General features: G+C 37.5%; 1 protein-coding gene across 1 annotated transcript in view; it reads left to right on the top strand.

Annotated features, from left to right (window-relative positions):
- The window catches only part of COG5 (component of oligomeric golgi complex 5), a 193,353-nt gene that overhangs the window by 155,839 nt on the left and 22,030 nt on the right, over positions 1 to 15,484 (top strand). Inside the window, exons 15-18 of the mRNA XM_009890860.1 lie at positions 11,518 to 11,628; positions 12,856 to 12,918; positions 13,689 to 13,792; positions 15,165 to 15,402. Coding sequence (XP_009889162.1) covers positions 11,518 to 11,628; positions 12,856 to 12,918; positions 13,689 to 13,792; positions 15,165 to 15,402 — 516 coding nt within the window. The remainder of the gene's footprint in view (positions 1 to 11,517; positions 11,629 to 12,855; positions 12,919 to 13,688; positions 13,793 to 15,164; positions 15,403 to 15,484) is intronic.

Here is a 15,484-nt window from a genome sequence, read left to right as displayed (position 1 = left end):
TAGAATGTGCACCAATCACAGACTACTGGAGCAGTAATATGAGCAGTAATATGTGGGTACTCAGCCAATACAAAAACGTTCTTGGGAAGTAACTGGGAAGCTTTTATTTAGCCTGATACTGTTTTTCAGTGCAATGGTGAAACTGGATTTCAGATGTTGTAAAACAACTCTGGATATTTAATTGGATTAATGTTTAAAGGTAAAGTGACTCTGACATAAAAATTCTATGAATAAAAATAATACACGTTATTTCTAAACTTTTGTTCTGAGGGTTTGCTGAGATCTGCTTTTCAATTAACTGGTACTAAATAGTGTAACTGGGACTGTGTTATTGTAAAGTATTATTATCTGTCATAATGATGAGTAACCTGTACTTGATGACAGATGTTTTTAGTGTATTATTGTTTAAGAAAATAAATACCAAAAGGAGCATAAGAAGTAGAAAAACATAACAATTCATTGTTGTTTCAATGCTTCCTTCAGCATCAAATGCTGATACATCCCGATCGCTCACTGCTTGTCCCCAGATGGTCTGGATTTGCTTTTGAAACAGAGTATGGCTGTGGAAACAAAAACCTATAACTGTCCTCAGAACAGTAAATGTACGTATATGAGCTTGGTCTCATCTGTTTGAAGGCAAATTTGTGTCATCGAGGCTCGTTCTGATTAGCGTTGGCCTCACTTCAAGGATCAGCAGAACGTGTCTGTTTTTGCTGCAGAAAGGCTGTGTATCACATTGCTCCGCACTGCCACCCTGATGTTTATGTTAACGTTTGCTTCTCTCAACTGAGAGTACAAGGTCTATAAAGGTTTATGACTGACACTCAGGACTGAATTTGCCATCCTAGCTGTGAAGTCTCTGAATCTCCAACATGGGACGTAACGGTAACGTCTGTACTAGTCAGCTAAAGGTGCCTGGGAACATTGCTGGGCACAGCCTGCCTCTCTCCTGGTAAGGGCTCCTCTGCCCCAAAGCACGTGGCTGCCTGCCAGCGCCCTTTTCAGGGTTAGTCTCTGCCGTATTGCCTCTCCTGAGCTGTGGCTGGAGGTTATTTGGGAGAGTAGTTGTTGGCTGAGGCCAAAAACTTGCAAATGACTGCCCTAACAGTTTAGCGGTACAGATGATCCCATGCCAGATCCAGGAGCCTTTCCTGGCACTGTTCAATGTACTGCTATGGGTGTAGCCAATATGTGAATGAGACCAAACGATAGCGACATGCAAAATCTGTTCAAGAGGAAGCTTAAAATGCTGACAGATTGGGGTAATTTTTTTCTTGCATCTGGAATTCATACTTTCTTACTTCTGATGTAAATAAATCTCTAAGGCAAAAGTTAGGAGATGCTGATTTCTTGTACAGCAACATTGCTTTTGGTCTTAAGATTTTCTTAGATTGCCAGAGCTTCAAAAGATACGCTTTTCTAAACAAGTTTTTTTTATCTGTAATGCTTGTCAGCCGTACTTGACTTATTTTCAAATAACATTTGGTGTTTCTACCAGAGTTTTAGTCCTTGAAAAAAGCATAGTTGTCTGTGGTGGTGTGGCTAGTTGGCAGCTCCAAATACTGCTGGATGGGTGCAAGAAAACTCTTGGATATTAACTCTTTTCAGGAGTTCAATACTTTCTTCAGGTAGCCAGGTATTTCTTTGAGCCATCTCAGATGACACCTTTTTGGATGACAGTGCAACCAACCCCTTCTGTAATTTAATATTCTATTTTTAGTGAATGTAATGGATGGAGATATAGGCTGAGGAGCATCTATCTATCTGTCATGTTCAGATATTTTTAGAGCACTGATCTTTGTAATGCTGATCAGCACCAAATGCATTACATAAGATTAGCATCAAAATATATATAATGGAAAGTCAGCTCTGCTGCAGTTGTTCTTAAATTATTTTTAGTATTGCCCACAAAACTTGTATGGCTCAGTGCATTATCCTGCCATTGTGCTGTCTCTACTCTATAGGAATCATTTTTAAAGATGAATTTCTTTTTTCTCAGACCTTTTCAATCACAGATCTCCTTCATGAGGCTTCAAATAAGATTGTCAGTCAGTGGTACACATTACGAAGATTTTAATAAATACCCACTTTCCACTAGGACTGAAACGGAGACAAACAATTTATCTCTCATTGTCCTTCAATCCAGTTTATATTTGAATTTGTGATTTGCAGGTGCGAGATTCCAAATTCTGCTTTACTTACATCCTCAGCTACTGTTGTGTTCTTTAATGCTGCTCGGGTGGCTTAATCTTTTTCAGTTATCCATACCGATATTTTCAATTTTCCACTTTTAGCAGATATCGAGCCTTGATGTATCCCTATTAAATATCTCTGTTCCACTAGCTAGCCATTTAGAATAGGTTGGAATAGATTATTTGAGAGGGTTTTTGAGTTTAAAGAGGCAGACTGTGAGAAAACAGACCATATTCTTCTTGCACTGCTCTAGAAAATTTATTTTTGTCTTTCAAATTTTCTGCAAAAAAGCTGATCCTTTCCTTTGAGTATGTTTAAAAACTAGTTTGTAATTACTGAGGTTTAAAATAGATCTCAACTTTCTGCACATCCATCCCATCATCATAACTATTTATGATATTGTGGCAGATGAGTCTTGATTTTTTGTGTGATTTCATCTTTGTGGGTTTATGGTGCATCTGATACATGATAGTCAATAGAAAATAGTCTGCTGTTTGTCTTTGGTGATACAGTTTTGGAAGCTTAATTCTGTCATGCTATGGCTTCACAGATCTTCCAAGATCTCTTCCTGAGATTACAATTATAGAATCATCTCGTGCTCTTCAGGCATTGAAAGCAGCAGCATTACTAATGTACTGAGAAATGGCTCATTTTAAGTGTAGGGTATGAGTATCTGATCCGGTACGTTTTCAGATTTGTGTGAGAAACTGGGGAGATGTCAGCTGCAGTAATTGTTTCTGACTTCGTCTGAATTTCACTCCATTAAACCAAACTGAATGTGAGATGAACTGGGGAATGAGCTGAGTTAATTGCACTGGCTGACCTGCTTTGAATGATAGAATCAAAATTAAAGGTGCTTTGATCTTGGTTTGTTTTTTTGCTGTTTATAAACAATTTCTCCTTTATTAATGCTTCTCCTTGGTTTGTAAACCTTGTTGCAACAAAGAGAATGAGCAAAGAAAATGCTAAAAGGCCAGGTAGAATAGAAAAGCAACAATTAATTCAGCTTGAACTCAGAACAGAGAAAGAGACAGCATCTTTACAAGGAACTATCATAATGTCATTTGTGGAAGAAAAAGTGTCTCATACTTGATCGGGGGAATGAAGATTTAAAGAAGCTGTTTTCAGTGGGTTATTTAGATTATAAGCAATATGAATGGCATATTTTTGTCAAGAATCTAAAACGTTAACTGATAACTGATCCAGAGACTGTATTGGAACATCTTGGCTCAATCAGTGAAATTGTTAAGAAAAGCAGAAATGCAAAGAAAGGCGGGATTTAAAAGTTACAACATTGCAATGATAAAAGAGTTGGACAAGAAGGATTGGATCTTGTGTTTATGAGTGTTCATGGAGATAGGATTTTTTTCTGAACCTTTCAGTCTATACTTAGTGGTTGACTAGGAGAAGGCAGAGAGGGGCTGCACTAAACAAGTTCTCCATTGATTTTGCCCCTGTCTGCCTAGTGGCAAGGAAAAATATCCGTAACGTATTGCAAGAAAGAGAGATGATCTAGGAGGGCTATACTTCTTGTTTCTTATTGGGGAAATGAAAAAAATTAAGACCTCATTTATTGAGGAAAGCGTTTGTTGGGCTGCCTTTAGTCATATGTATTCATAAGGAGAAATGTACCTTACACCAACTAAAACCATTGGTTTGATCATTTAATGTATACAAGTTCCCCAAATGAAATATGCTGTACTAGCAAGAAAACTGATGTGAACTGCATCTGCATTAGGATGTTTACTAATGTTTGCTGACATAACTATGTGATTTGGGGTATCTGCATTGTTGGGTTTTTGTCCACCCATACTCTTATTTGACATAGCTAAATTTAACTAGCTGAATAATTCAATGAAGTAGGGGAGAACAGAGTGGAGAGGGAGAGAGAAAAGATTTCCTGGAATAAGATTCTTCCAGTGAAGGGAAAATACTCATCGTGCACTGGGATTTTGGCACCAGATTTAAACTCCAGCAAATTTATGAGGCCTGTGATAGTTTTGAATTGAAAAGCATGATGAATTCGCATTGTAATGACATAAGGTGAATTTCTGATTGCCTTTTTTATTATGTGGTCTCATAAGAATTAATCCATGTCTCGTATTAGATGGTGTTATATTGAATTGTGAGCTTTCATGTGCGGGTGAATCACTATTCAGGACATATTCCAACAATGAGATTTGTCTGACAGTTCCAGGGAAACGTATCTAGTCCTCCTGTCTAAATGTCGAATATTGTGAACTTCGGAGTGAAGTATGAACTGTAATAAGCTCACAAATCGTCAAGAACACTAGTGAAATGGCACTTCAAGAAAGGTTTTCTGTAAATAATGGGTCAGTTACAATGGTGTAAGTAATGTGAAAGATTATATTTTCCCCAATTCTTTTTGAGATATGTGATTTAATTGTATTATACCAATACCTTGAAGACATGGTGTTACTGTCATTGAAAAACTTGTATCTTTGCTATTTAAATGAGAGAACCCAAAAATATGAATTCAATATTTGGCACATGAAAGGAATTCATTAATAGGTACTTAAATAGGATACGTGGGAGGCTATTATGTACTAAAATAAATTTGGAATAATTACTATTTCACTGTACAGTAATAAAAGCTAAAGATGGCAGTAGGCCTAATTTAAAAATAATCAGAAGTCAGCTAAGGTTTTGTAATTTTTTTTTGGATGGAAAGATCAGAAGAGTTTTGTTAAACAGTTATTAGTAAGCTACTTATATTGGTCAGTGAATACTTAGGAATGTCTAGCTGATAAGTCACTTAAAAAAGCATTTAAACTTTTAAAAATTGAATTAAAAGTCTAAAGGAGAAAGTTGCATTAAAAACTAACTTTATGAAACATTTTCTTCATTCTCATGTTGTCTTTTGCTGGTTAGATCGTGACTCACATAACAAATGTGTGATTTTTTTTTTTTTTTTAAGAGATACTGGCTAAACTCCAGAAAGAATCATCCAAGGATAAAAAGCTGGGTTTGAGAGTACTATATACTTCATTTTATCTTGCTGGGAAGGTGGTTAAAAGACTTCTTTAGATCTAGCATGTAATTGTGATAACAGGTAGAAAAAGAGCAAGATTGCACAATCCTTACAGTATTTTGTTATAGTGCACTCTAAGTTATTTCATACCAAATTAAATTCTACGATTCAGAAATGGATTTGGTTAAATGTATGTTGATATGGTAAAGGCTTTGGAATTTTGCAATTTTGGAACAACTTGTGATGGTTTAACCCCAGCCAGCAGCTAAAACCATGCAGCCACTCACTCACCTCCACCAGTTGCGATGGGGGAGAGAATCTGAAGACTAAAAGTGAGGAGAAACTCATGTGTTGAGATAAAGACAGTTTAATAGGTAAAGCAAAGGCCATGCAGGCAAGCAAAGCAAAGCAAGGCATTCATTCACCGCTTCCCACCAGCAGGCAGGTGCTCAGCCATCTCCAGGAAAGGAGGGCTCCATCACGCATAACCATTACGTGGGAAGACAAACACCATCACTCCGAATGTCCCCCCCTTCCTTCTTCCTCCTCAGCTTTATGTACTAAGGATGACATCGTATGGCATGGAACATCCCTTTGGTCAGCTGGGGTCAGCTGTCCTGGCTGTGTCCCCTCCCAGTTTTCTGTGTACCCCCAGCCTGCTTGCTGGCAAGGCAGAGTGAGGAGCAGAAGAGGCCTTGAGAGCTTAGCAACAGCCCAAAACATCAGTGTTTTACCAGCACTGTTTTCATCCCAAATCCAAAACACAGCACTATACCAGCTGCTAGTGAGAAAGTCAACTTCATCCCAGCCGAAACCACAACACAACTCTAATGAGAGCTGGACCTTGTAAAGCTCATTTATAACCATCTGTAGGGTAGAAGTATTCTAATCTCAATTAATGCCTGGACTTGATGCCAAAAAAGGCAGATGGCAATTAAAGTTGATTATATTTCTTATGTGTAGGTGAATATCACCCTATCTTGTTGGACCCATCTCACGTGTCTTGGGGATGGATGTCTGCACTTCACCTCTGGAGGTGCATTCTTAGTAGTTGGTTGGGACCAACAGCTATTTGGATGACATATAAAACATGATTAATCATGCAGTCATTAATTTGGCAAGCATGAAAAATTCAGTAAACTGTTACAGTCAGAGGTATCGGGGTCAACACACGTTGTCCTTGAAATCCTCCTCAGACTTGGGCTAGCTGGATAAACCTGAGTCTGAAAAAATGTCAAATACAAGGGACATAACTTTTGGAAGTTGAGAAATGATTCCGAGTGCTTCAGGTTTAGGATTCTCCGAGATCCCTTAAAGGAGAAGGTTTTAGGTGCTTTCTGATAGTGGAGTTGTTTTAAAGCATATAATTATTTTAGGACCATGAACCATTACTCACTTTTGATTATCAAAAATTAGCCAGTGAAAAAAAGTTAGCAATTGAAGCATTAAGAGAGTATTTGGGAATTTTACATTCAGAATCCTAAATTATTCCCAGAGAATGTGAGCATCGATTGCTTCTGGTGCTTGTGGTGCTTAGAGACATGGTTTAGTGGTGGTTTTGGCAGTGTTCGTTTGATGGTTGGACTTGATCTTAAAGGTCCCTTCCAACCTAGACAATTCTATGATTCTATGATTAGGTCGTACAGTGCATTTCTTCTCAGATGATTTGAAGACTTAAGAGGTAAATCCTGTCTTTTCTGTTACCGAAGGACCATTTACTGTTTTCCTTCCATTTCTTTTGCTTTTTAAAATATTAAAGAATTTAAACCCCCCCAACAAACAGAACAGAAATGCCCCCAAGGGAATGGTTCAATGATTGCTGTTGTTCTAGCATGAATAGTATGAGCATGATGTTCGGTCTTTTTTCTTGGTCAAGGGTGTAACAATTCCTTCAAATTTTTCTTCACAAAATAATGATTGTGTTTTCTGTAAGATTTTGAATGCCTGCACCATAGAGCTTCATTTCTATATTCCTAGAATATAAATCCTTGTTTTTCTGAGGAAGCTAAAAAAAAAAGTACATGTATATATAATCTGGAAGCTACAAGAATGTCCTGAGGGTGCAGTATAAATGTTTTTATGTACATTTTAAGTTATTGCCTTAACTCACAGCTTATTTCTTTCTTCAGATCTTGAAATATTTTGTCATCTTTGAAAAATTAGAAGTTGTTCTAAGAACATAAATTCTATTTATGATTTATTCTTAAATTTTAGTTGATTTTTTTTTTAATCTGAACATTCACTTTAATTTATCCTCATCTGTCAAGGACCTTATTTGCCCTGACACACTCATTCATATCCTGCACTTCAAACCTCTAAATTATGTCTCTGCTTTTTGCAAATTGTCCCCTAAGTAGCTAATATATGAGGTGGCATAGCTGGGGGAGTTCAGATTGTTATGTATTTTTCTGGTAAACGGTGTCATATTTTTACAAAAAGAGCAAACTGATTCTAGTAAACTTTTGTATTTCTTAGGTTGAAAGAGCTTGTCAAATGCTCCTTCTGCTGTATGGAAAATATTAAACCTCGTAGTAAATCATCCCAGTTATTTGTAGCTTATGGGAGAAATCCCAGGGCCGAGCCCTATTGACTCAGAAACTCTGTAAATGGATTCTGTGCTTTATAATAAGTTGTTATGATCAGGCAGGAGGCCAAGTACCAGATGGATTGATTGCTTTCTGCCAGAGGTATGGCCACATCAGCTGCCTCTATTAGGAATGTATTTATTCTTGAAAATGTCAGCTTGACAATTGGAGTTCAATTTGTGCTATCAAAACACATTAGTCTCGTGATCCTAGAGTTAGATCAAATGTTTTGTTGAGAGGTACTCCTTTTGTCTTATTTTGATTTAAAATCTTCTCTGTACTCTTTCTAAATTAGGACACTGTTTCCTGCTCTTTAGAGAGTGGGTTTGCTGAGGCTGTTTTAGACTAGAGAAATCAAGTAAATGGGGTTTTCCAAAACTGTCAATAAAGGTGCACGTATGATCTTTGTTACTTAGCGTGAAACTTAGCTTTTTCACAAAATGTTCAGTCTGTGAAGGAAACAGTAGCTAACTAGCTCACAAATCAGTGAGTGTCTCCTCTGAGCTGCCACCTGTTGAAAGAGGGGAAGTCAGTCACTTTAAAACACTAAACAAATTATAGGAAAAGATGTATCAATAGTCTGAGCTTTTCTACAAGAAAAAGACAAACTCAGTTAGCATTTTTTTATAACCCAGGGGAGAACTGATGATTTGATTCACATCCTAATCTAAATTCTGCATTCATTGCTTCATGGTGAAAACAAGAATTTAAACCCAAAGCAATCTGATCATAGCACATGTCTCAACATGTGAGATCAAATCCATGCTGTCAAATTACATATCTGTTCTTAGGTACTAAACACAGGAAAGTGTAAAATCCAGAACATTTGATCTAGTTATTACCAAGACATAATTCCAAGACGGGTCTATGCAGAGGGGTGTAAATACATTTATAGGGTGAGAATTCACCTGACATGACTTCAGGCAGTATAGGTAACTGCAAGTATCTGCAGTGCTGCTTTAGATTTGCTTTGTAGTTAGCAGAGGGGAATGGATACGTACAGGGTGCATTTACTCTCTCCCTAAAGCAGAGTCTCTAAAATAGGCTGGATGATTTACTCAACAGATTTGCTTATTTATCTACATTGTGGTTTCTTGCGTGTGGTCAGGTGAGTCATTCCTGAAATTTTCTGCACTGTGCAGAAAGGGGTGATTTCTGTCTAAACTGAATGGGCCATAAGCATAGTTTGTTGGAACTGGGGAGACACAATGATGGCATTTTCCTCCCTGGATGCATGATTGTACAATGGATATTAGAAGTGTCAAAAATTCAGTCGGAGTCATTGGAATATTGAAATAGCTATAAACGACGTGAAATGCAGATATATGCCAGTGGCAAAGTGTATGTATATGAACCCTGTTGGACAGAGCTCTGTGCAGAACCTTCTCTCCTCAAGGGAAGGTCATAGAAATGATTGTGGTGACAGCAAGAGATGGGAACGTCCACCTGAGACTTCTGCTGTAGATGGTAGGGCACAACCTACCCATATAGGTGCCAGATGTTCCCGTGACGTTAGGGCACACCTACCCATGTAGGTGCCAGGTGTTCCCATGTCACACCTTCAGGAGAAGCGGTCCTAGGGAGCCCTGGGCTGCCTAGTTCCTACTGCTAGTTACAAGTGTTGAGTTTTCCAAGCCTTGTTTTAGACCAGTGATTTTATTTCAAGATACACATGGGATCAACACATCTAGCTGTCAAAAGTTCAAATTGATTAATTTAAGGGAATTTAATATGCTAAACAATTTTAGAAAGATTGGTTACTTTTAAGGCATTTTTAGACTCTACCCGTGAAGCTGTTGTGCACTGTTGCTGACTGCAAGGGTTGCTTGTTCCTGCAGGAGGGTTATGTTTGTACTTGTTATTTGTTTTACTTATTGGTTAAGCTTTTCTACCAGCAGAAGAGACAGTCTAATGTTTTCATAATGTTTAAGAAAAATAAATTGTGAGGCCTTTACAGTAGACTCTGCGGAACTGAATTTTAAGTGACTAGGATGTGAAATTTTACTGTTTTAGTAGTGCCTTTTATGTTTAATAGTTGTGAATGTGCAGAAAACCCAACTGAGCTGAATAGTCTGTGCAGTGCTTACGAAAAGTGCGAAAAAAAGGATTATTAGGATCTGCAAGGGTGGTCAGCTGGATGGACGGGGTGTTTCTCTGCACAGCTGTTTTGTTATTAATCTGTGAAGCTGTAAGTGTGAGAAGCAGAATGCTTGAAACCAGTCAAGTCTGTCAAATGGAAGTATCAGGAAAGAAACAGACATGTACGTAGCTGACATGGCTGTTCTCATCAGTAAGGCAGGAAGATGCTCAGGTGATATATTTGTCAGCTAGTCTAAAGATGCATTCTGATGTCAAATAATTTATGATACGTTGGAAAAGATTTTTTCCTTTGCAAAGGCCTCAGAAACCTGTTTGTACTGAAATAATCCCTAAATTTGAAGAAAGGGGAATGAACTGATATTGTCACCTTAGTGCTGTGAATAAATTTGTGTTCCTATGTACTTGCAAGAACTTGTCTAAAACTTCATTATTAGCATTGCTGGCAAATACTAGATAACTTTGCTTGCATGGTATCTGAGTTTATTCTGAGTGGGAGCTATGGGAAGTACAGGAATAGCCTTTCACTAGTAAAGAATCACTGTTTCCCACACTTAAAAATTTTCATGTTATGTTTGTTCCTTTTATTCTTAAACAATTGTTACTGTATATCCAGTTTTAGTTTATGAGCTTTCTGTAGGACCTACAACTGTGTTTAAAGGCACACTTCATAAAAGTCTCTTGATGACTTGTTCAATGAGTTGAATATATTTTTACTGAGAGACTTTTGAAGCTAGGCATCTTCAGGAGTTTCCTACAGGATAATATTGTATCCTGAAATATAGATAACTAGTCAGATAATTATATTGCGGTAAAGCCTTCTATTAATAGCTATTCTTGCTCTAATATTTAGATGTACTTCTTCTAGAATTCACGTAGCCTTTTGTCAGTTCTTTGTATTTCTGCAGCTTCCAGTGCACAAGAAAATTTCTGTTTGTTTCCCAATTACAATTTATTTTATTTTAAATTATGAACATATGCTGTGGTATCCTTATGGGACTGTTCTGTAGTTAATTGCTTTTTATGTATCACCCTAGAACTTTGATTTCTGTGGTAATGATAAAAAATGCATGCTTTGAGGAGTTTAAATATGGAGAAATATTTTTTTTTAACTTTTGCTGAAAGATTCATGCATAGAAACCTTCTTCATGACAGGACTAGCAGCTTTGGTCCTTGCAGTTCAGTTTTCCTGTTCATTGCAAGCCATGAATATGTACAAAGCTGTAAGCAATCCATTTGAAGAAACAGAGTTTTTAAGAAGAGGCTTGAATGGTTGTCAGCAGTAAGGACTGAGGGTATACAGAAAAGCATACCCTTTTCAGTTCTGCTGCTGCTAGTTTATATTGCATCCTTGGGTAGGTGACTTGACCTGATTCTTAGATTACAAAGTTGAAGTTATGCTGGGACTAGGTATCTTCAAGAGATCGGCGTCTGAGTGCTGTGGTTTGGGAGCTGAGACGGCAGTCTCTCACGGTTCCTGTTCCTGTTTCAGTTTGTATTATCTGGAGATGTAAATCATATGAATCAAGACAAGAGTTAAATGGAATAACGTTTGTACTGAAGACCTATGGCTTTCTGCCATGGTCCAAGTTTAGTTAACTGTAATTTTGCAGTGATGCACTGGTTTAACAATTTCTGCAATCACTGCAGCTGTCTACTCAAGGAGATGCCAGCCAGGTGATTGGACCGCTCACAGAGGGACAGAGGAGGAACGTGGCTGTGGTTAATTCGCTATACAAGCTGCACCAATCGGTTCTGAAGGTAGGCTTCCTTTGGTATTTCTCTTCTTGCCATAATGTTAACTTCATTGCTCTGTCGTATGCATATTCTCCCATTAGCTGATGAGAACTCTGACAAATACAGCTTAATGTTGGGTTAAGAGCTGCACCTTGCTATGCATTTGCGCAACTCTCTGAGACTTGGCTGGCCCTTGTAAGCACCGCTATGTGACAAATTGTCAATATTAGAAGAGGATTGAAAGATGTGTCTATAGAGAATAATAACATCTCTCCCTCACTTCTTTCCCATGATTGTGGCCAAACTGAAAAGGGTGAAATCAGGAAAAGCAACACCTCACAAATACCTCCGTGCATTGTTGCTGTGGCTTGGAAATGTTTTCAGAACTGAGCACAGTTAAGAATAATTTGAATTTACTGGCTTAGTGATGCCAGTGGTTATACAGTCTCTTTAAACTAAAACAAACAGATACAGTGCTAGTTGTAGTTAATCGTGTTTAAATCCTAGCCTGATTAGAAAGAAGATCATGAGTACTCCTGACTCTGGATATGTTTAAAGAATGTTAAAAAATGCTAAAAAGCCTATAAAATTTGCTTGGATTTTGCAAACAGATGGTAGATCAACTTTTAAGTCTGCTTTCTCTGATGTATTTAGTAATGAACCTCATGTGCCTTAGTGTTGGAGGGAGATCTGATATGATTCAGTCTTTGAGTTCAGTACTTATCTGGCTTAAAATACTATTGTATAGCATGTTCATAACTGTAAGGAAATTGGTAGAATATTCCGTCAGATCTTTCCTTGACTTTCAAATCTCATATCATTGTAGCTGTACATAAACAGCTATTTAACATGTACTATTACAATAGTCATAATACTGAGAAAGAACAACCATTCTTTCAAATATTTGCTGTAGAGCTGCTTGTATAGTTCTCCATAAATTCTATACTTAGCAGCAGGAGAACACACCACTTATTTTTATCCTGATTCTGTTAACCCTTCAGCTAAATTTCAGTTGAGCTCAACTGAATCATTTCTTTGCCAAGGCAGAAGTAGAGTCCATAGGAAATTTGAGAGCTAAGGACTGATACTGGTACATTGAAAATTCTGTCTGTATAAAACACATTTGATAGTTATCTGTACCTATGTAAACAACTCATTACTAACTCAGTATATTTTTAAATTAAATTAAATATTATGGATTCTAATATTTTGTTGAATGTTGACTAGTAAAAATTACTTTAAAATTTTTAGGTCATTACCAATCAGAGCTCGTTTCCGGCAGCCGCTGAGCAAACAGTCACAACTGCCTTAAAGGTAATTGAATGTCCATATGCTGGGCTGGGATAGGGATAGGGCTGTGCTTTGCTTTGTTTGTTACACTTAAAATGGGCACTTATTTTCCCAGGTATTATTTTGTGTCAGTATATGTTAGTCAAAGGTATCCAATTATTCTGAAATGTATATGTTGTTGTACCTGCAGCTACTGTGTGTTGTATGTGCCAAATCACTGCTTGAGTAGCATTTATATTCAAGAATATTCTCATAATGGTCGGAACCCAGATGTCAGCTGACTGTGAAAATAAACGTCTTTTGCTGCAGCATTCACACAACAATAACTGGATCCTTCATTCACCCCCTTAGCCCCCCTCACACACACACAAAATTATGATTTTTATGCTACCTGGTGCTTTTCTGGGGGACTGTGTGGATGGCGGTGCAGCCCTCTGTGGTTGACAGCTCTCCACATCCGTCCTGCTGTGCACTCGTCTGGGAGGGGTTGTGTGCGGAGGAATGAAGGGCAGCTGGTGTGTCTGGGGAATGAACGAAGCGTGCGCTCTGCACCTTTTTGAAGGAAGGCTTTGCATAGAAGTAGTAAATGGCTTTATTTCTGAACTTTACTGGTAAAATCAATTAAAGAGAAATGTTATCTTAGGCTTTTATCCCTCTGTTTACCAGTTTCTAATGCAGAATAATAAAAAGCACTGTTGAAATGAACTGTTTGTCAAGGTGTTTTTGAGGTGTCAAAATGCAAATGCTTCTAGTTTCTGTTTCCTTACTTCTGCCTTTTTCTTATTCTATTTTAGGCAGTTCATGATCTGATGGGTAGTGCTGTTCAACCATTACTGAACTCTGTAGGAGATTCAGTAGAAGCTATTATCATCACTATGCACCAGGAAGATTTTTCTGGGTAACTAGAAATATTTTTTAAATTCACTATTGCTTTAGTAAGGTGTCCTGCATATACATAATAGATTGTTATTGCCACAATGTCCTTGGAGCAAGAGCTCTTCTTTGTTGAGGGGAAGGCAATGCTTTATGGTCAATGAACACAGAAAGCAAAATTACATCTATCTATTGAAAAAAAAATTAATCAGGTAGCATCTGTCTTCTCTGCCCCCCTTTTTTTTTGCATATCTTTTGAGTAAAATTCATTTTAAATAGAAAAATAAAGCCAAGCAGAGGCCATTTTTGTGCTTAAAAAACTCCTTTTGCTTTCAAAACTTAGTTTTTGTGGACAGTCTTCAGAACTGTCAATATTCTTGTTTCCCAAAATAAAGCATATAACCTCTGAATCAAAATTACACAGAAAAATTTCTAAAGTGTTATTGAATACGAAATGGTTCAAAAAATCTTTTTTATTGAAAGCGCAGATTTAGTGTATTATGCTGTTCTCCCAGAGCATTTTAATTAAAATTTCCAGTATTCTTTATCTGCAAAGATCGAGTCCTATCTATAATTGAGACTTCCTTCTTGAGCATTATTTTGGTTGAGATCTCTGTTTTGACATTGCTTCTGTCATCATCAGATGTCCTATTTTCTGTCTTGGAAATTCACTGAAAACAGTATCTTTTCAGAAGTGTTTTAAATTTTCCTTTTGACTTTTTTTTTTAAAACAATATTTTACCCTCTCCATCTTTCTTTTGCCACCACTAGCAAAATACCTCTCTAGGTGGATAAACTGATTCCAGCCAAAGGCTAAGTTTTGTTAGATAGCCTGTATGCTCAGGCTCCTGAGTTTGGAAGAGCTCTTTTGCTTGACTGTGATTCAAAGAAAGAGAAAGGTTTCTGTGTCCTGTAGCTTCTGTGCTGCTTCTGTGATAATTAGGTTGACTTTATAATCCTGGCTTTGGAGGAATCTAGGAAACTAATTCTATACAACAAAGAGGTTTGGGATAGGCTAAACTAGTAATCCTGTGGCACATGCTTGTATTTTCTGATCCATTATTAGAGTTTCAAATCAACAACTGGGACATTTAAATTTAGGGGCTGGATTTGAGGTTTAGGCTCCAAACTGATGGAGGCTCCGCCAGTTGGGTAGGAGTGGGGTAATTTCCTTTATCTTGTTAGGTTGGGAATGACTGATAAAGAGATGTTTTTTGACTACAGTTTCAGAGAGAACTACACGTTCTTTATTGTGAGTAGAAATGAGACTCTACAATTCATGCCATGACTTCGTGGGGTGGGAAAAAAATTAAAAAGAATCCAGTATTTTTTGGTTGTGTTTTAAAGATGAATTTAGCTGTCCCCATTTCTTTTTTCTTTTCCTTTTTTTTTTTCAGATCATTACCCAGCTCAGGAAAACCAGATGTCCCTTGTTCTCTGTACATGAAAGAACTACAGGGTTTTATAGCAAGAGTCATGAGCGACTACTTCAGACATTTTGAGTGTTTTGACTTTGTCTTTGATAACACCGAAGCCATGGCTCAAAGAGCAATTGAACTTTTCATTCGCAATGCCAGTCTAATAAGGCCCCTCGGTGAGGGTGGGAAGATGCGGCTTGCGGCCGATTTTGCACAGGTACCCTTAATCCTAATTTCTGCTTTTTACTGTTACTTCACTCTGTTCGCTGAAAAGTATCAATACTTTTGCCCCCATCAAA

The sequence above is a fragment of the Charadrius vociferus genome, unplaced genomic scaffold, assembly GCF_000708025.1.
Source record: "Charadrius vociferus isolate BGI_N301 unplaced genomic scaffold, ASM70802v2 scaffold958, whole genome shotgun sequence".
NCBI lineage: Eukaryota > Metazoa > Chordata > Aves > Charadriiformes > Charadriidae > Charadrius > Charadrius vociferus.
The sequence above is the reverse complement of the archived record's forward strand: the minus strand, read 5'-3'. Positions and strand labels throughout refer to the sequence as shown.